The sequence below is a fragment of the Pristiophorus japonicus genome, chromosome 3 (genome assembly GCF_044704955.1).
Source record: "Pristiophorus japonicus isolate sPriJap1 chromosome 3, sPriJap1.hap1, whole genome shotgun sequence".
Taxonomy (NCBI): domain Eukaryota; kingdom Metazoa; phylum Chordata; class Chondrichthyes; family Pristiophoridae; genus Pristiophorus; species Pristiophorus japonicus.
The window spans coordinates 151006923-151028604 of NC_091979.1; the positions used below are offsets into that span (position 1 = coordinate 151006923).

Genomic DNA, 21682 nt, shown 5'->3' on the forward strand with positions numbered 1-21682 from the left:
GGGAAGAGAGAGGCTGGGGGGGTGGGAAGAGAGAGGCTGGGGGGGTGGGAAGAGAGAGGCTGGGGGGGTGGGAAGAGAGAGGCTGGGGGGGTGGGAAGAGAGAGGCTGGGGGGGTGGGAAGAGAGAGGCTGGGGGGGTGGGAAGAGAGAGGCTGGGGGGGTGGGAAGAGAGAGGCTGGGGGGGTGGGAAGAGAGAGGCTGGGGGTTGGGAAGAGAGAGGCTGGGGGGTGGGAAGAGAGAGGCTGGAGGGTGGGAAGAGAGAGGCTGGAGGGTGGGAAGAGAGAGGCTGGGGGGGTGGGAAGAGAGAGGCTGAGGGGGGGTGGGAAGAGAGAGGCTGAGGGGGGGGTGGGAAGAGAGAGGCTGAGGGGGTGGGAAGAGAGAGGCTGGGGGGGGGTGGGAAGAGAGAGGCTGGAGGGGGGTGGGGAAGAGTGGCTGGGGTCGGGGGGAGAGAGAGGCTGGGGTGGGGGGGGGGAAGAGAGAGAGGCTGGGGGGCGGGGGAAGAAAGAGAGAGGCTGGGGGGCTGGGGAAGAGAGAGGCTGGAGTTGGGGGGGGGGAAAGAGAGATGCTGGGGGTGGGGGGAGAAAGAGAGAGGCTGGGGGGGCAGGGGAGAGAGAGGCTGGGGGGCGGAGAAGAGAGAGGCTGGGGGGGCGAGAAGAGAGAGGCTGGGGGGGCGAGAAGAGAGAGGCTGGGGGGGCGAGAAGAGAGAGGCTGGGGGGGCGAGAAGAGAGAGGCTGGGGGGGCAAGAAGAGAGAGGCTGGGGGGGCAAGAAGAGAGAGGCTGGGGGGGCAAGAAGAGAGAGGCTGGGGGGGGCAAGAAGAGAGAGGCTGGGGGGGGCGAGAAGAGAGAGGCTGGGGGGGAAGAGAGAGGCTGGGGGGGGAAGAGAGAGGCTGGGGGGGGAAGAGAGAGGCTGGGGGGGGAAGAGAGAGGCTGGGGGGGGAAGAGAGAGGCTGGGGGGGGAAGAGAGAGGCTGGGGGGGGGAAGAGAGAGGCTGGGGGGGGAAGAGAGAGGCTGGGGGGGGGAAGAGAGAGGCTGGGGGGGGAAGAGAGAGGCTGGGGGGGGAAGAGAGAGGCTGGGGGGGAAAGAGAGAGGCTGGGGGGGGGAAGAGAGGGGCTGGGGGGGGAAGAGAGAGGCTGGGAGGGGAAGAGAGAGGCTGGGGGGGGAAAGAGAGAGGCTGGGGGGGGAAAGAGAGAGGCTGGGGGGGGAAAGAGAGAGGCTGGGGGGGGAAAGAGAGAGGCTGGGGGGGGAAAGAGAGAGGCTGGGGGGGAAAAGAGAGAGGCTGGGGGGGGAAAGAGAGAGGCTGGGGGGGGGAAGAGAGAGGCTGGGGGGGGCGGGGGGAGAAAGAGAGAGGCTGGGGGGGGCGGGGGGAGAAAGAGAGAGGCTGGGGGGGCATGGGGAGAAAGAGAGAGGCTGTGGGGGCGGGGGGGTGAAAGAGACAGGCTGGGATGGCGGGGGGGAGAAAGAGAGAGGCTGGGGTGGGGGAAGAGAGGCGGGGGGAGAAGAGAGAGGCTGGGGGGGGGAAGAGGAGAGAGGCTGGGTCGGGGGGAAGAGAGAGGCTGTGGGGGGGGAGAGAGAGAGACTGGAGGGGGTGGGGAAGAGAGGCTGGGGTGGGGGGGGAAGAGAGAGGCTGAGGGGAGAGAGAGTCATGGTTGGGGTGAGGGGGGATTCGGAGGGGAGAGAGAGGGAACTCAGGAAAGTCGGATCACGCTCTTCCAACCCGCTACAAGCGATATCTTTGGAGTTGATGATATTCAGAAGTCACGACATTGTCATTATTAACATCACATCCAATAAATCTGTTAACAATCCATACACAATGCCCCATCTATGGGTAAGGCACTTTGGCTGGGGGAGGGAAGTACTTGGACTGGGGTAAGGCACTTTGGCTGTGGGAGGGATGTACTTGGACTGGGGTAAGGCACTTTGGCTGTGGGAGGGAAGTTCTTGGACTGGGGTAAGGCACTTTGGCTGGGAGAGGGAAGTACTTGAACTGGGGTAAGGCACTTTGGCTGGCACTTGCTGTCTTCTGGGGAGCTCTTGTCCTTTGTCGCTTCAGGAAGTCAAAGTGGATCGAGTTACAACTTGCAAAGTCAGTGAGACCTTGGGATGGGCGGTTCCGGTGACATATTCCTGTGAAACTTCAGGGTGTGGCTTATTCTCTAAGGGGACCAATCAGAAACAAAGGCTGGAGCATGTTGGCCATTTTGGCAGTACAAATAAATGTGTCCAAGAAATAATAAGCGGAAGAAGTCATTAGTGGGAGTAATCTATAGGCCCCCTAACAGTAGCTACACTGTTGGACGGAGTATAAATCAAGAAATAATGGAGACTTGTAAGAAAGGTACAGCAATAATCATAGGTGATTTTAATCTTCATATTGATTGGACAAATCAAATTGGCCAAGGTAGCCTTGAGGAAGAGTTCATCGAATGTATCCGAGACGACTTCCTTGAACAGTACGTTGCGGAACTAACCAGGGAGCAGGCTAGCTTTCATCTAATACTGTATAATGAGACAGGATTAATAAATGATCTCATAGTAAAGGATCCTCTAGGAAAGAGTGATCATAGCATGGTTGAATTTCAAATTCAGTTGGTGGGCAGGAAAGTCGGATCTCAAATCACTGTCCTGATCCTAAATAAAGGTGATTACAAAGGTATGAAAGCAGAGATGGCTAAAGTGGACTAGGAAAATAAATTAAAGGGTAAGGTGGTTGATAAGCAATGACAGACATTGAAGGAGATATTTCATAATTCGCAACAAAAATATATTCCAATGAGAAAGAAAGACTGTCAGAGAAGGGAGAACCATCTATGGCTAACTAAGGAAGTAAAGGGTCGTATCAAATTGAAAACAATGGCATACAAAGTGGCCAAGATTAGTGGGAGGCCAGAGGATTGGAAAATCTTTAAAAACCAGCAAAGGACGACGAAAAAAATAATAAAGAGAGGGAAGATAGATTATGAGAGTAAACCAGCAAGAAATATAAAAACAGATAATAAGAGCTTCTACAGGTATATGAAAAGGAAGAGCGTATTTAAAGTAAACGTTGGTCCCTTAGAGGATGAGATTGGCGAATTAATAATGGGGAACAGGGAAATGGCAGAGACTTTGAACAAATATTTTGTATCAATCTTCTTGGTAGAAGACACTAAAAACATCCCAATAATAGATAATCAAGGAGCTATAAGGAGGGAGGAACTTAAAACAATCACTATAACCAAAGAAAAAGTACTCGGTAAAATAATGTGACTGAAGGTGGATAAGTCCTCTGGACCTGATGGCCTGCATCCGAGGGTCTTAAAATACTTGGCTGCAGAGATAGTGGATGCATTAGTTGCAATCTAGCAAAATTCCCTGGATTCTGGAGAGGTCCCAGCGGATTGGAAAACTGCAAATGTAATGCCCCTATTTAAAAAAAGGAGGCAGACAGAAAGCAGGAAACTATAGACCAGTTAGCCTAACATTGGGAAAATGCTGGAGTCCATTATTAAGGAAGCAGTGGCGGGACATTTGGAAAAGCATGATTCAATCAAGCAGAGTTAGCATGGTTTTATGAAAGGGAAATCATGTTTAACAAAATTACTGGAGTTCTTTGAGTATGTAACTAGTAGGGTGGATAAGGGGGAAACAGTGGATGTGGTGTATTTGAATTTCCAGAAGGCATTCGATAAGGTGCCACATAAAAGGTTACTGCACAAGATAAAAATTCATGGGGTAGGAGGTAATATATTAGCACGGATAGCGGATTGGCTAACTAACAGAAAACAGAGAGTCGGGATAAATGGGTAATTTTCTGGTTGGCAAACGGTAACTAGTGGGGTGTCACAGGGATCGGTGCTGGGGCCTCAACTATTTACAATCTATATTAATGACTTGGATGAAGGGACCAAGTGTAATGTAGAAGCCATGTTTGCTGATGATACAAAGATAGGTGGAAAAGCAAGTTTTGAGGACACAAAAAATCTGCAAAGGGAGATAGATAGGCTAAGCGAAAGGCAAACATTTGGCAGATGGAGTATAATGTGGGAAAATGTAAGGTTATCCACTTTGGCAGGAAAAATAAAAAAGCAAATTACTATTTAAATGAAGAGAAATTACAAAATGCTGTAGTACAGAGGGACCTGGGAGGTCCTTGTACATGAAACACAAAGTGAGTATGCAGGTACAGCAAGTAATCAGGAAGGCAAATAGAATGTTGGCCTTTATTACAAAGGGGATGGAGTATAAAAGCAGGGAAGTCTTGCTGCAACTGTGAGACCACACCTAGATTACGGTGTACAATTTTGGTCACCTTATTTAAGGAGGGATATACTTGCATTGGAGGCAGTTCAGAGAAGGTTCCCAAGGTTGCTTCATTTTATGAGATGAAGGGGGTTGACTTATGAAGAAAGTTTGAGCAGGTTGGGCCTATGCTCATTGGAAATTTAGAAGAATGAGAGGTGGTCTTATTGAAACATCTAAGATACTGAGGGGGCTTGACAAGGTAGATGCAGAGAGGATATTTCCCCTCGTGGGGTAATCTAGAACTAGGGGTCATAGTTTCAGAATAAGGCGTCGCCCATTTAGAACTGAGATGAGGAGGAATTTCTACTCCCAGAGGGTCGTAAATCTGTGCAATTCTCTGCCCAGAGAGCTGTGGAGACTGGATCATTGAATATATTTAGGGTGGAGATAGACAGATTTTTGAGCGATAAGGGAGTGAAGTTTTATGGGGAGCGAGCAGGGAAATGGAGCTGAGCCCAGGATCAGATCAGCCATGCTCTTATTAAACGGATCGAGGAGCCAAATGGCCTACTGCTGTTCCTATTTCTTATGTTCTTATGTTCTCATCAAAAAAACTCGATCAAGTTGGTTAAACACAATTTGCCTTTAACAAATCTGTGCTGGCTTTCCTTAATTAATCCACTCTTATCCAAGTGACTGTTAATTTTGTCCTTTATTACTGTTTCTAAAAGCTTCCCCACTACCGAGGTTAAACTGATTGGCCTGTAGTTGCTGGGTTTATCTTTACACCTTTTTTTGAACAATGGTGTAACATTTGCAATTCTCCAGTCCTCTGGCACCACACCCGTATCTATGGAAAATTATGGCAACCAACTCATCGATTTCCACCCTCAAATCCCTCAGCATCCTACAATCCATCCCATCCACTCCTGGTGATTTATCTACTTTAAATACAGCCATCCTTTCTAATACCTCTTCTTTATCAAATTTTTATCCTATCAAGTGTCTCCTCCTTCACTATGTCTATGGCAACATCCTCTTCCTTGGTGAAGACAGATGCAAATACACATTTAGTACCTCAGCCATACCCTCTGCCTCCATGCATAGGTCCTCTTTTTGGTCCCTAATAGGCCCCACCCTTGCTTTTACTATTTATATGCCTACAGAAGACTTTTGGATTACCTTTTATATTGGCTGTCATTCTATTCTCATACCCTCTCTTATTTTCTTTTTCACTTCTCCTCTGACCTTACTATATATAGCCCAATTCTCAGATGAATTTGCAACCTGACATCTGTCATACGCAGCTCATTGTTCCACTGGGAGGACAGGCGCACCAATATCAGTGTCCTCGTCTAGGCTAACATCCCCAGTATTGAAGCACTAACTACACTCGATCAGCTTTGCTGGGCAGGCCACATAGTTTGCATGCCAGATACGAGATTCCCTAAGCAAATGCTTTATGCGGAGCTCCTTCATAGTAAATGAGCCAAAGGTGGACAGCGGAAACGTTACAAGGACACCCTCAAAGCCTCCCTGGTAAAGTGCGACATCGCCAATGACACCTGGGAGTCCCTGGCCGAAGAGTGCCCAAGGTGGAGAAAGTGCATCCGGGAGGGCGTTGAGCTCTTCCGAGTCTCAACACAAAGAGCGTGAAGAGGTCAAGCACAGGCAGTGGAAGGAGCGCGCAGCAAACCAGCCCCACCCACTCCTTCCCTCGACGAATGTCTGTCCCATCTGTAACAGGGTCTGTGGCTCTCGTATTGGACTATTCAGCCATCAAAGAACTCACTTTGGGAGTAGAAGCAAGTCTTCCTCGATTCTGAGGGACTGCCTATGATGATGATGATTGCTCCATGACAGTTTTGCCTGCCAATCTTTGATTACAGTTTACCCGGGCCAGATACGTTCTCATCCCACTGAGATTGGCCTTCCCCCAGTTAAACATTTTTACTCTAGAGTTCTCCCTGTCCTTTTCCACAGCTAATCTAAGCCTTATGATACTATGATCACTGTTCCCTAAATGTTCACCTATTGATAAGTGCTCCACTTGACCTATCTCATTCCCCAGAACCAGATTCAGCAATGCCTCCTCCCTCGTCGGGCCAGAAACATACTTATCAAGAAAGTTCTCCTGAGTACACTTCAGAAATTCTTTCCCTTCTCCGTCCTTTATACTATTACTATCCCAGTCTATGGGATAGAATTTGGCCAGTACAGATTTCTGGTGCACTCACCAGAGGTGTGCTGCTTTTATCCGTCTTAAAGTGCTCCAAAAATCTTCGGGCCAAGTTTGGCCGCTCCCCAGCCTCTCCTCGATGGTGGCGTAGCATGGCCACTGGATTCGGGGGCAGAGCCTGGTCCCGGCACTCCTCTGCACATGCGTGCTAGAATCTGAGTGTACTGCAGGCTGTGTGGGAGGGGCCAAAGGGCACCACCCCTAACCCTGGCCGAATGGTCTCCCTCATCGACGGCCCGCTGCCTTCCCAGGCCGTGTTTTGGTAGGACTTCTATTTTTTTTATTTGTTATTGATTGATTGATTGCTTATTACTTTGGTCGTGGTGATTCAGGTGCAGGGTTCTTTCTATTTTTTATTTGTTAATTAATTGCTTATTACTTTTTGTGCTTTGTACATCTTGGTACCAGGTGCAGGTCCTCTCAGCTTCCTTGCATTTTTTTCTTTGTTATTGAATACTTATTTTTGTGTTTTGTTTAATGCTTGGTGCTTTAGACTGTACTTAACCTGCACTGATTTCTTAACTCTCCGCAAAGTTTTTCTGTGCGGGCCACAAGCGGCCACATACGCTGGCCTCAGTTAGTTTGGAGCAACTATTAGCTGTCCAAACTGGCTTAAATAGCCAAAACAGGTGTAGGTGGCTGGTAACGCCCCCTTTTGGAAAAAAAAACTAAACAAAATCCTAACTAACTCACTTACACTGGCGCAAATTAAATGTGCAGAATAGGGATTTTTAAGATACTCCAGAAAAATCAAGCTGCTCCAAAAAAATAACAGAGCAACTCCTGGCCAAATTTGGGCCCTATATTAGGATAGTTGAAGACTTAGCCTATCTACATCCTGTTGAAGCTTCTTTGCATTCTCCTCACAACTTACATTCCCTAGCTTTGTGTCATCAGCAAACTTGGATATATAACATTTGGTTCCCTCATATAGATTGTGAATAGCTGAGGCCTAATAACTGATCCTTGCGGTACTAGTTACAGTCTGCCAACCCGAAAATGACCTGTTTATTACCCCCAAACCTATGAGCCCTAATTTTGTTCAATAACCTCTTGTGTGGCAACCTTAGTGAATGCCTTCTGAAAATCCAATTGCACCACATCCACCGGTTCCCTCTTATCTATCCTGCTAGTTACAACCTCAAAAAACTCTAACAGATTTGTTAAATTTGTTAAACCTTTCATAAATCCTTGTAGACTTTGCCCAATCCTATTATTCTTTTCTAAGTGTCTTGTTACCACGACCTTAATAATAGATTCTAGCATTTTCCCTACTACTGATGTCAGGCTAACTGGTTTACAGTTCCCTGTTTTCTCTCATCCTCTATATTGGTCCATGCTAATAAAGTGCCACAACAGACCAGATTGTTAAACAAACATTTCAACTGGTTTGCACCACCAATTTAGTTTCAATTGCCCCTTTCTGTTAAACCTCCATCCCAGGGATTTTACCCACTTTGCCAAGGCTTTGCTCCCTATCTCAAAGTTCTCGAGCTCCAACTCTTCATTCCCTCTCATAAAGGCTCACCAAGAATCTTTCAGTTCTGATTCCACAACTGAGACCCACCTCCCAATGCAGTGCAGCAGCTCAAGTCCATCCCCACACTACAACTTCAGGGTTCAAGCCCCACGGTGTTCCCTTCTGCCCTAAATTCAGCCTCCACATCCTGTGCCGCTTCTTGCCAACATCAAGCTATGCTCTGTCTTTGCCTCAGAATTATAACTGCTGCCTCCGACCCCATGGCTTCCCAAGCTCTAGTCTCAGATCCCTACTCCCACCCAGGTAGACAGTCCCAATTTCTGTCACATGTTGCCACAGTTCCCAGGAGGATCACTGTAGTGGCCAACTCCAAATTCATTTCTACTTGTCAAGGCAAGTGCTTTTGAGACCAACTCCACCAGCCACAGGTCTCTCCGAGCCCGAGCCCTCCACTGTCCCCTACCCTATTTTTTCTGACACCTATCCTGCTTGCAGTAACTCCCACACAACCTCTCCTGATGCAGCCTCACCTTCTCCCTGCCCAGCCCAGAACCCCACCTATGACATTTTGCCTCTCATATGGAGCGTGGCCTAGCCTTAAAAAAAAATTTAGTAAACCAATAAAGGCACGTGTAAGATGCTAACAAACACAGTGAGAAGCATGAAGAAACAGGAAACAGAGATAATGCAAAAAGAAAAAAAAAATAAGAGATAGAGGTATAGAGAACACATCGAGACAAAGTGTGAGACAACCTTAGAGAGAAAAAGTGTGGAAGATAAACAGAAAGATGCAGGATGAATTAAAGAGTAAGAAAAGACATATAACTTTTATTTTTATTTGGTTTGGGAAGGCAGAGAGATGGGGATGTGATGAGAGGCACAACAGGATGAAGTTGAGTGTTGCTTTGCACTCACCTTTCCTGATCTAATGAGATAATTGAAATGTTTGCGACACTGCACCCAAGTCCTCCTGATGACATCCCTGATGGTCACCTCCTCGGTTATTTGGAGCCATGCTCCTTTTGTCTCCTGGGGAGGTCTCTTCCGTCCATTAGAAGGGAAGAGGACCTCCCTGCGTGCTCTCCCTTCCTCCACAAGCATATGGAGAGAGTCATCAAAGAAACTGGGAGCAGCCCTATGTCTCAGTGTACTTATGTTTGACACTCTTAGTAGCAGATAAATTGTGCAGTGTGCTGCCTGCACACTCCTAGATGAACCTTCAAATGCAATGTGACCATGGCCCCTTTAAATATCCCGGCTGAAAATGCATCATCGCTGACATCATCAGATCTGCACCATTTAATTGGGCCAGGTAACACGCCGGCCTTACTGGGCCCCACTAATGGAAAATCGATCTCAATAGTGGTATGTGGATGGATATTAAACGAATCATGGGATATGGGGACAATGCAGGAAAGTGGATTTGAGGTAGATGATGAACTCATTGAATGGCGAAGCAGGCTCGAGGGGCCAAATGGCCTACTCCTGCTTCTAAATTCTTATGTTCTTAAGAAATGCATGGGATATCAAATAATAACCTTTGCAAGTATGCTATCTTGTACCATATGTATATGTAAGCTAAGTTGCCATAATGAACACTTAAAAAAAATAAGTAACACACATTCTTGTCACAAAGTTCCACTTTTTTTTCTGCAGTCACATATATTTTGAAAGTAAACTTTTAATAATTTAAAATTCATAGAATCCTTCTTACTCTGCACGATGAGTGGGAAGTTCTTTCTTTTCTTCCTCTTTCTCTCTGGGATCTCTTAAAACAAAGTCCACTGAAAATATAAGAAACATATTTGCAAATGATGTGCAAATATTCAAATTGTCATATACATATAGATGTGCTCACAAACATAACCAACTGCAGCACAATATACAATTAAATATTTTTGTGATATGCCTGAACAATCTGAAGTACCATTTCCAGAAGTTAGATAATACTCTCAGCAGCTCAAGTTATGTGGAATGTATACCATCTACCAGAAAGTATAGAAAGAGAAAGGGTCCAATTCTCCAAATACATTGGCCCGGAATTTGGGATGGGTAATAACAGTGAACTGTAATGTATGTACATAAGGTCTGCCCACCATCAGGGGGCACTGCCACCAGAGATCCTAGGGTCATACGTACACTCGTGCTGGGCCCGGTATATAACCTGAACTTCACCTTTGTATTGTCACTTCTGGAAGCCATTAAAACTGACCAGGTTACACCTAGTCACTGGGTCACAGTACGGAGTTCATTGCATCATTTCATACACTACATGAATGAACAGCGTTCGCTGTTGTTACCCCTTTGAAACTGACTGCAACTTCAGGATTAAGCGCATGTGCATCCTAATGCGGAAATCCTGAAGTTGCGGTCAGTCATTCACAACTCCGACACTGGCTGTGGCGTGTAGTCACTGCTATAATGTGGGAAATGCAGCAGCCGATTTGCAGACAGCATGGTCCCACAAGCAACAATGTGATAATGACCAGATAATCTGTTCATTGTTATGTTGGTTGAGGGATAAATATTGGCCAAGACACCAGGAATAATCCCCCTGCTCTTCCTCGAAATATTGCCGTGGGATCTTTTACATCCACCTAGGCCTCAGTTTAACATCTCATCCGAAAGACTGCACCTCCGACAGTGCAGCAATGCACTGGAGTGTCAGCCTAGATTTACATGCTCAAGTCCCTGGAGTGGGAATTGAACTCATAACCTTCTGACTCAGGCGAGTATGCTCCCACTGAGCCACAGCTGACACCAATAGACACGGATAAAACTTCAAAGAATAGAATTTTTTCCTAGCTTCTAAAGGTAATTGACCAACAATTTCAGAATATCCATTTAACATTGCATTCTAATTTATTCAGCCCACACTGTCCTGTCTGTCCTCTCAAGTGGTCGTAAAAGATCCCACGGTACTATTTTGAAGAAGAACAGGGGAGTCGACAGTACAGAAAATGGCCATTCGACCCAACTGGTCTATGCCAGTGGTTATGCTCCACTCGAGCCTTCTTCCACCCCTCTTCATCTAACCCCATCAACATATCCTTCTATTCCTTTCTCCCTCATATGCTTACCTAGCTTTACCTTAAATGCATCAATGCTATGTGCCTCAACTACTCTTTGTGGTGATGTGTTCCACAATCTTACCACTCTTTGGGTAAAGAAGTTTCTCCTGAATTCCCTATTGGATTTATTAACATTTCTCAAACATCTCTTAAAGATCTCCATCAGGTCACCCCTTCTCTCTTTTCTATATAAAAGAGCCCCAACCTGATAAGTATATCCTCTCAGTTCTGGTATCATCCATGGGAATCTTTATTGCACCTTCAATGCATCTATATCCTTTTAATAATATGGAGACCAGAACTGTGCACAATACTCCATGTAGTCTAACCAAGGTACTATACAAGTTTAGCATATCAGATTTTCAATTCTATCCATCTAGAAATGAACCCCAGTGCTTAGTTTGCTTTTTTTAATAGCCTTATTAACTTGTGCCGCTACTTTTAATAATTTGTGTATCTGTATCCCAGATCCTCATGCTCCTCTACCCCATTTAGACTCTTATTATCCAAGCAGTATGTGACCTCTTTATTCTTCATACCAAAATGCTCCACCTCACACTTATCTTTACTAAAACAAATTTAAAAATTAAGCATACCAGTAATGTGAAAATATAGTAAAACTTCATTTATATTAAATTCTGATAATACATCCCTCTCATTGCCACAAACCTACTGCACCCCCAGTCCATTGAGAATCCACTCGAATTAGCAATGGAGGTAAAATCTTGATTAATGGAATCTTTACTGATTCCCTGCAGTTTGTAATTAGGTTGATTGTGCACCGCCTCCAATACACCAGCACAGCCTTCGGCCGCCTGAGGAAAAGAGTGTTCAAAGATCAGGCCCTCAAATCTGCCACCAAGCTCATGGTCTACAGGGCTGTAGTGATACCCACCCTCCTATATGGCTCAGAGTCGCGGATCATATACAGTAGACACCTCAAATCGCTGGAGAAATACCACCAACGATGTCTCCGCAAGATCATGCAAATCCCCTGGGAGGACGGACGCACCAACGTTAGCGTCCTCGACCAGGCCAACATCCCCAGCATCGAAGCACTGACCATACTCGACCAGCTCTGCTGGGCAGGCCACATTGTTCGCATACCTGGCATGAGACTCCCAAAGCAAGCGCTCTTCTTGGAACTCCTACACGGCAAGCGAGCCCAAGATGGGCAGAGGAAACATTTCAAGGACACTCTCAAAGCCTCCTTGATAAAATGCAACATCCCCACCGACACCTGGGAGTCCCTGGCCAAAGACCGCCCCAAGTGGAGGAAGTGTATCCGGGAGGGAGCTGAGTCTCATCGCCGAGAGCATGCAGAAACCAAGCGCAGGCAGCGGAAGGAGCATGCGACAAACCAGTCCCACCCACACTTTCCTTCAACGACTGTCTGTCCTACCTGTGACAGAGACTGTAATTCCCATATTGGACTGTTCAGTCACCAAAGAACTCATTTTTAGAGTGGAAGCAGGTCTTCCTCGATTTCGAGGGACTGCCTATGATATGATATTAAAAATAATATTGTAAACTGTTACTTGGCTTTTACCTATTGCCTTCTTTACACTAAGAAGATAATCTTCTTTCATTTCATCGGAAAGTGACTCAATAATCTCAGTGTATGCTTTGAGGTGGAATGGCACCAAGGATAATACATCTTCCAACCAGCTATCTTCCATAGCAGCCACATGTTCCGTGTCTATACCATGGTTAATGTAGTAATAATACCGCTGTAAAATTAGAAGCCAAGAACATGGAGTTAAAAATTGATAACAGTTTACAATAAAATTGTATTGGTTACAAGATAAGTTTGTTGATGCTATTGAAACCACTGACATCATCATACCCCCTTAACAGTGACATGTTGGTAGATAAAACAATGAATAATTCCGTTTCCAGAGAAACCTAAAATCATCTTTTGAGTATTGAAACACTTCTGACCTGTGATCTAATTTATGAAAATATGGAAAAGGCGACAGAGAGGATTGATGACCCAATGGGTAGTGCCACACTCTTCAATAACTTGCACTTAAAATTCAGAATAATTTTACAGAATTCAACAGTGGAGCACAGGCATCCCAGGAAACTTTCCGAATGGCACATATATCGTCCAAGTGTCTTAGGTTACGTGGTACATTCCAATTTCACTGGTTTGAAGCAAAGGAAAATGCAGGACAATCAGAAAAGAGCTGAGCCGTGGGATTAGTTTTATATTGGTCTAGTAAAGAACCAGCAGAGACATAATGGGCCAGACGACCCTCTTCTGTACTGTAAATTTCTATAGTTCTAAAAACAATCATCTCACTTGCATGACACCCTTGCAATGATCATATGGTTAACAAGATATATTAAGCAGCGATAAGAAACTATTGTATGTCTTCCATGTTTTAGCTACCAAAATGTCACTATTAAGGAGTATGATGATGTTAAATCATTCAATATTAATCTCTGCAATGCTGCTATGCCATCAGCACGTAGCATTTCAATCCTGTGTTGTTGCTTATGTTTAAGGGAAGAATGTGCATATAAATGAAGTAGGATACTTTCCTTTTTAAAAAGATCAGGGCAAGAACCTCAATCTAAATAGAAATGTAAATCAAAACTCAATTGATTACATTAAATAAAATAATTCAACACTTTTTACATAACTTTGTACTCTGGAAAGTAACACTTAGGTTCTTTGTTCCAGTTAATCCTTTCTTTATTATTATGGCTTTGGGAACAATGATGACAGATTACCTACGTTGTAGTCTTTGGAGACCATACAGGAAAGGTAATCTATCTTTCATCTTCACTCCCCATACTATGGGCTCAATTTTCCCCAGTGATTTGCGCGTTTTTTTTTGAGTAGGCTGCTTTTTTAGGCGTATTGAGTGAAACTTTTGCCGTATTGTTTTTTCAAACTGTCCCCCTGCAATCCAAGCCAGCGTAACGGACTTAGATACGATTTTTCTAGGCCAGTTTTTTTTCACCTCAGAAGGGGTGTTCCCTCATGTCTGCACCGGTTTTTTCAATTGTTCGCAGTTTCTCCATTACATTGGCGTATCTGGCCACTCCCAAAAAACCTTCTGGTGAGTTAAGAAACCAGCGCACACACTCACAAATCTGCGCTGAAAAGACGCCATTGTTTTTAACTCAAAGATTTTGGAGGGAGTCAAGAACACTGTCAAAATCAATAATAAAGTTCAACATTTTTTTTTACCTGTCAACGTAGAAGTGTAAATTTGTTGGATTTCACAAGTTCTCTCATTTTGTAAACTCACTCACTCGCCACCACCGAACGGCTTGAAGAAGGCCTAGGGGGTTGTAGGTTTGGCCGGCAGAATCGGCCTCGCGTTCTGACACAGCGGCTCAGGGTTCGGCTACAAAACAAGCTGTGGCGGGTGGGGGGGGGGGGGGGGCGGGGGAGAAGAGAGGCGAGGAGAGGAGGGAAAGACAGCTAATCTTATGGCTTGTAGCCCGGGTAGGGAGAGAGATAGCCAATCTTACAGCTTGTAGCCTGGGGAGGGAGAGAGATAGCCGATCTTACGGCTTGTAGCCCGAGGAGGGGGAGGGAGAGAGAGGTCACAAGACTCAAGGGGGAGGGGGGCGGTAGAGAGGAGAGGTCACAAGACCTGTGTGTGTGGTCCATCCATATAGACCTTGGGGAGAGAGAGAACTGCGAACCTGTGCTGCCTGCTTTCCTGCCGTTTTGAGCTTCTTTGAAAGTTTAACTAAGTACGGGGGCAATAGTGACAATGCCATACCTTGTGTGAGCCTTCTGCATCTTGGTGCTACGTAGGAGACAATTGATTAGAGCTCATCGCATCAGGAACACCTTAGGGTGCTGGACAGAAGGCCTTACCCACCTCGGGTATATCAAGACAGGCGTTCGTACCTGCACCTGAGTGATGCAGACTGTGTCAGAAGGTTTCTGCAAAGAAGTTGTTCGTGAGATCTGTGAGTTGGTGAAACAAGACCTGCAGCCGAGAAGCGTCAGGAGGAATGCTTTGTCAGTTGAAGTGAAGGTTACAGCTGCACTTTCATTCGATGCCTCCAGATCGTTTCAAGCTGCAACTGGGGATGCATGCGCCATCTCTCAACATGCAACACATGTCTCCATTTGCCAGTTCACGGCTGCACTGTATGCGTGGAGGAATGACTTCATCAAGTTTTCCCCATGACCGCCCAAGCAATCCATGACAGGGCTGTGGGCTTCTCAAGGATTGCTGGATTCCCAAAGGTACAAGGTTGCATTGTTTGTCCCCACATCGCCTCGCAAGCACCTTTGCAGGATTCAGAGATGTACAGGAATAGAAAAGGCTTCCACTCCATTAATGTGCAGCTCGTGTATGACGACATAGAAACATAGAAAATAGGTGCAGGAGTATGCCATTCGGCCCTTCGAGCCTGCACCACCATTCAATATGATCATGGCTGATCATGCAGCTTCAGTACCCCATTCCTGCTTTTTCTCCATACCCCTTGATCCCTTTAGCCGTAAGGGCCACATCTAACTCCCTTTTGAATATATCTAACGAACTGGCCTCAACAACTTTCTGTGGTAGAGAATTCCACAGGTTCACAATTCTCTGAGTTTCTCCTCATCTCAGTCCTAAATAGCTTACCCCTTATCCTTAGACTGTGACCCCTGGTTCTGGACTTCCCCAACATCGGGAACATTCTTCCTGCATCTAACCTGGCCAGTCCCGTCAGAATTTTATATGTTTCGATGAGATCTCCTCTCATCCTTCTAAACTCCAGTGAATACAGGCCCAATCGATCCAGTCTCTCCTCATATGTCAGTGCTGCCATCCCGCGAATCAGCCATCGCTGCACTCCGTCAATAGCAAGAACATCCTTCCTCAGATTAGGAGACCAAAACTGTACACAATATTCCAGGTGTGGCCTCACCAAGGCCCTGTACAACTGCAGTAAGACCTCCCTGCTCGCATCATGTGAGTCGATGCAAGATCCCTGGCAGCACCCATGATGCGTTCATCCTACGCGACAGCATTACATCTGCCATGTTTGAGCAGCAGCCAGAAAAGAAGAGCTGGCTACTGGGAGACAAAGGGTACGGCCTTGCCACCTGGCTCATGACGCCCCTGCGCGTAACCCAGACGGAAGCTGATGGTCAATATAACATGTTGCACATTGGGATGCTCAGCATCATTGAAAGGACCATTGGCATATTGAAACAGTGTTTCCGATGCCTGGACCATTCCGGAGGCTACTTGCTGTACTCCCCTGAGATTGTCAGTCAATTCACTGTTGTGTGCTGCATGCTGCATAACTTAGCCATCATGAGGCAGCAGCACCTGGTAGTGGAAGGCCCACTTGCGGTGGAGGGAGAGGGAGGAGGAGATGGAGGAGAGGGAGGAGAGGAAAGAGGAGAAGGAGGAGAAGAAGAAGGAGTACGACGGCGGAGGAGGGCGGGCCATCGTGCTGCTTTAACGATTACTCGAGCCTTGCGCCAGCAGCTCATCTGTGAAGGCTTTACTGATGCCTGAGGGCTCAGCGACAACTATTCCATATAGACATGTTTATTGTTTGGAGCTGTTCTATAATGTTGTGTTGTGTTAATGGAACATGATTCAGTTTTAATGTAAAATATTGAAGGGTGCAAAATTCACGAGAACACCCCCCACCCCGTGTGTTTGGGCTCATTTGAAAGGAAATTTAATTTGGGACTATCTACCAGAAAGTTTGAAATCCTAACGTACCTATGGAAGAAACTACGAACTTTCATCGAATTTTAGACTTTTCCAAGACAAATTCAAGCCTGTGGGCGGGCCTAAGGAACAAAAGAAGTCCACTTGATTATTGGAACTGTCTGGGTGTTGGGACTGAGTTAATTTGTCTGGAGGAATAGACATTCGAAAACCCTTCTCCACAAGACATTTACGTTACAACAATAATTCAGAGATGGCCAGCCATCAAACCAAACTGAGAAAAGCCATCTTCAACATGAATAAGAACAAAGGGCCCCACTACAGCCTGTATGCGAAAAACCAAGCACAAAAGAACACTGCGATCAGGAAATAAATTTAGAAATTCAACCCACCCAAGACATATTAACTTTTAACGAGCCCGCCAAAATATTACAAAGAGAAGTCAAGCCCGTGTGGAAAGATAGAAAAAGAGCAACCATAGATTGCAAGTCACAGATAGATAGATAGATTTTTAACCAATAAGTGAATTAAGGGTTACGGGGAGCGAGCGGGTAAGTGGAGCTGAGTCCATGGCCAGATCAGCCATGATCTTGTTGAATGACGGAGCAAGCTCGAGGGGCTAGATGGCCTACTACTGTTCCTAATTCTTATGTTCTTATGTTCAAGGCTTGCTGGGACATTATATTTGGTCAACCTAAGAATTAGAGCTTACTTCAGCAACTATACCAAACAAGCGGTCAGCAGTTGAAACCACGGGTTGCATTACCTCACGGCAGCTAAGATCATCTGTCTTCTCTGTCAAATTATAATCACAATAAGGATGTTTTAAACCAAAAAAAACAGAGTGTGTACAGGGGGCAAGGAGAGGTTAGCCCAAAATAAGGAAAGGGTAGCTAAGACAAGTAGCCATTGGATAACACTGATGAGGTAATTAAATTAACTGCTAGACTCTGCACTATTACAAAAAAAAAGAGGAACCATCACATATGATAGGAGTTGTTTACTTGGGTGTATAAATATTCCCAAATTTCTGTAGATTGTCAGAGTTGGTGCCCTAAGCCTTTGACTGGGGCACTCTCCCCTTGTATACAAGTAAAAATAAACTAACAATCTGACGGTCTGCTTGTGTTAAGAGTCTTACCTTGAATCGGTGTCTCCGCCAAATTTAAACAAAGAATTCTGGACTGATTTGGCGCGAAGATTAGAACAGCTCAAACCGTATAACTGGCCCCCTGTTTTAACAGAGGGTATGACACACTTTGCCATACAACCGAGACCACGCTGATGTCATCAAGAAGGGAGAGAAACCAACGCGACAGTTGAAAACTAACTTCTCCAGCCTCGAAGTCCTGAAGGAAGGAAGAACATCACCATCGCGGCAGCAACCGACCACAGCCAACGTGATACCAACGAAAAACCACCGCGATCGACCAAACTCGAAACAAAACTTCAACAGGAAGAAACCGAAGAATCGAAAGTTTCCACTCTACAATCTAAGGCCTGACTACCAACAGGTGAAAACGTTACTTAAAGAGACTTTGAACCTATTTCTAATGAAGAAAACCATGAACTTACCCCATAGATCCAAAACGCGCCTTACCGCATCAGCGGACTCAACCCAACTGAAGATTGCGCAGTAAGAAGTCTTCTCCGACGTTCGGGGTACGGCAAGCAGAACCTACAGAATTCAACAAACCCCGAAATCGCAAACTACCGCTAACTGACCATAGAGGATTGGTAAGCATAGTCCCTGCCTGCCTGCCCTGGAGTCTAACCTAGCTAGAATTAGGTATTGGGAGGTGGGAGGTGCAATTTTTACTGTGACCCACTTTGAATGTGTAATGTATTGTTCTTTATTAGAGTGATTATAAGTTTGACACTGTATTTTCTTGTCTGTAATAAAATCAAAGTTCTTTTGCACCAAACCAGTTGTCCTTTGCACTTTATCACATCCCCCAAATAAACCCAGAGTCTAGAACCCAAGGGAATGGGAGTGATTCGAACCGCTCAAGGAGGTCAGAGGTGAACCTGACCCCCGGGACCACCTCTTACAATATATTTTATTCAAAAGTTTCCAATGTACTTAACTTAACTTTAATAAAATTATTCTTGTATCAAACTTGACTTTAATATCACTTAAAAACTTTAAGATCACTTATAAACTTGTAAATTTACATAACTTACAAAAAACTTTTAATTTGAGAACAGTTACAACAGTAACAATAATAACAACAACAACAGTAAAGAAAGGCTGCACCCATTTCTCATCCCCCTTAGTCTAAGACCGCCAGCAGCGCTTCGTCTTGGACTCTCCACCACCCCTGCCCGCAGGCGGTGGTGCAGGGTTTTTGGACTTGGTACCACGCTTATTCCTTCTAACATCTCGGGTACTGCGCACCTCTTGAGGATGGGGGGCGTCAGCGTCAGGCGGCAAATTGGAGGGCCCGGCTTGGGGCTCCTCAGAGGCTGGTGTGGGGATTGCAGTGGGAGTGGCAGTTGATTCTGTCAATGGGTGCGGGGTCTGGTCGTGTTTCCTTATTGCAGCAGCTAACTCCAACATGCCGTCCCTCATGCACTGTTACAATGTCTCAGCGGACTGCAACAATCCCTCGCCTAATGGCCAGTACTACCCTGAACATTCCCTCACTCAATGCTAGTGATGTGGTTTGCACTATCTCTGACATTCCCTCCCTCATGGCCACTATTTCCTCACTGATGGTCCCGGTGAGTGTTGTTACGTCTTCCGACAGTCCCACTACCTCATCACTCACCCCACTGATGGTGTCCTGGAGTGATTAGGTAAGGTCAATGCTCTCGTACTCAATGACATCATCTGAACCACATCCTGCATCTCAGGAGAGTGTAGTCGGGATCTCCTTCCACTCGTCACCCTGGGTGTGGCTTGTTGCATCCCACTGGGACCCACAACCTCGGACGGTGGGGCGCTGGGTGTGCCTCGCTGCATCCCACTGGAATCCGCAGCCTGGGACAATGGGGACCTAGGTGTGCCTCACTGCACCCCGCAACCTCGGAAACTGTGAAACCATGGAATGTCCCACCAACACTCAAACCACTAGTCACGGAAGGAACTGGCACCTCCATGAGCGGCCGTCCTCTATATTCAGTACAACAGTGGGAGCTTCATCCAGCTCAGTCCACTCCCCCTCCCCCCCCATATTCTTGGTCTGGAGGGTTGGATTGCAAGATGTTCTCCGCTTCAGGCTCATCCTCGTGTGAATCTTCTGTATCATCATCAGGGTTGGCTTCCAGTTCTGCAAAATATAACAGAACAGACAAATGGTTAGCAGCAGAGGAGGGGGCAGGATGGGTTGCATGAGTAGGCTCACACATCGCAGGCCAGGCAGCGGGTTGATTTGAAGGGCCACAATGAATTTACAGGACTTACCCTCTCCCTCGAGTATGGGCCCAACTTGTGCAGTACTGATTGTTTTTCTCCAGGCAGGACCCATCAAAGCAGCGACCCTCTCTTCCAAGGGTGTCCATGGGTGCAGATTTGCCGGGCCTCCTCCTGTTCAAGTTCTTTCCCTTTTGTTGTGCGCCACTTTCCTCTGCAAAGATGAAAATGAAACTTTTTAGAGAGGGTGTCTTTCTGTTGGTTGGAACGTATACAGCTGGTCACATTTACAATTGCATTAAGTAAATGAAAATATTACTTACACTAACTACTTGACCAATGCCCTGCCATTTCTTTTTACACTGGCTTCCAGATCTCGTTCATCATTGCACAGTAATCTTCTGCAACTTGGTTCCAGCGTTTCTTCATTTCTTTTGCTGGAACTTTTATGTGACCTCTGCTGGTATCCAGCTCCTGCCATCTGATCTCAATCACAGTAACTAGTGCCTCCACTTCTTCCAGCAAGAAATTCTTGGTCCTTGGTCCGTGTTGCATCTTGTATTGCTCCAGATGTGATTTTTCCAATGCTCTCACAGCACTCCTTCTCACACACACACAACTGGCTCTTTAAAAATAGCCGATTGCCAAATCCAAGCTGTACTGAGCATGCACGTCCATTGGAATGACGTCACAAACGTAACTTTTTTCCTGCGCATGCACAGAAGGTACGGCTTCGTTTTTTGGCGCAGACAGTAGGCTCCATCCCCCGAGGAGACTGGACATGCTGCGCGGCGCCAAATTCGAATCCATTGGGGAAAGTTTGGCAAAATATTTCTGGCCTAGAAAACCCGGCGTAACTTTGGCAATATGCCAAAAAATGGGCTTAGGGAAAATTGAGCCCTACAGGAGTAGTGTCTCCAGTATTTATACTGTGCACACTTATGGCCGTCAACCGTCTATACTAGGCAATTATGATAACCATTTTCCATGATTACAGAAATCAATTACAATGTATTAAACATGCCGGTTATTTTGGGCCATTCAGTAAACTCTTCATGCCTCATTACAGTGAGATTACTTTAATTACTTACTCCTCTGTACCTATCGTTTAATGGTTTTGACTGTTAAAGTTATAGATGAAAGGAATACATTAACTGTAATACAGGTTTCCTTATCATTTGAAATTTACTCATAAGAGGTTAAAGCCCTCAGTGCTACAGGGAGAATGTCAGTTGCTGCCGACAAACTGTGAGGCGGTCAACTTCAGAGTTCCTGAACTGCTGCTGCAGCTGACGTTGAAACATGGAAGCTTGAAGTATCATTTAATAAGGCGGTGAGGCAAATACATTAAAATCAACAAGTGTCAGCATTGTTTTATGTGGTTTATTTGATTCAGCCACCAGCATCTGTCATATGCTACCTTCAACACACTTAGATTTATAATTAGTAACTTTTAATGATACACTCTAAATCCTCTCGAGGATGTCTGACGCTATTATGGTTTTATAGTCAACCACATATAGCGAGTGAATAACGTTAACACCAACACAAACGCTATAAGCGGTACGGACTCTATACCAATGTAAACATATTTAGGAGGGAGAGGCCCCTGTGGAAGGAACACAATGCCAGCTGTCAGGACCAGTCTGCCAAAAAGTAT

At 45.8% G+C, this 21682-nt stretch overlaps 1 protein-coding gene across 4 annotated transcripts in view; it reads right to left on the reverse strand.

The window, feature by feature from the left end:
* The window catches only part of dnah7 (dynein, axonemal, heavy chain 7), a 1084136-nt gene that overhangs the window by 978475 nt on the left and 83979 nt on the right, over positions 1 to 21682 (reverse strand). For 3 of the 4 annotated variants that reach the window (XM_070875892.1, XM_070875893.1, XM_070875894.1), the window contains exons 6-7: positions 12563 to 12743; positions 9657 to 9726 (exon numbers count right to left, since the gene is read on the reverse strand). In XM_070875892.1, coding sequence (XP_070731993.1) covers positions 9657 to 9726; positions 12563 to 12743 — 251 coding nt within the window. Of the gene's footprint in view, positions 1 to 9656; positions 9727 to 12562; positions 12744 to 16718; positions 16790 to 21682 lie in introns of those variants that run through there. The other variant, XM_070875895.1, reaches the window with a different exon arrangement.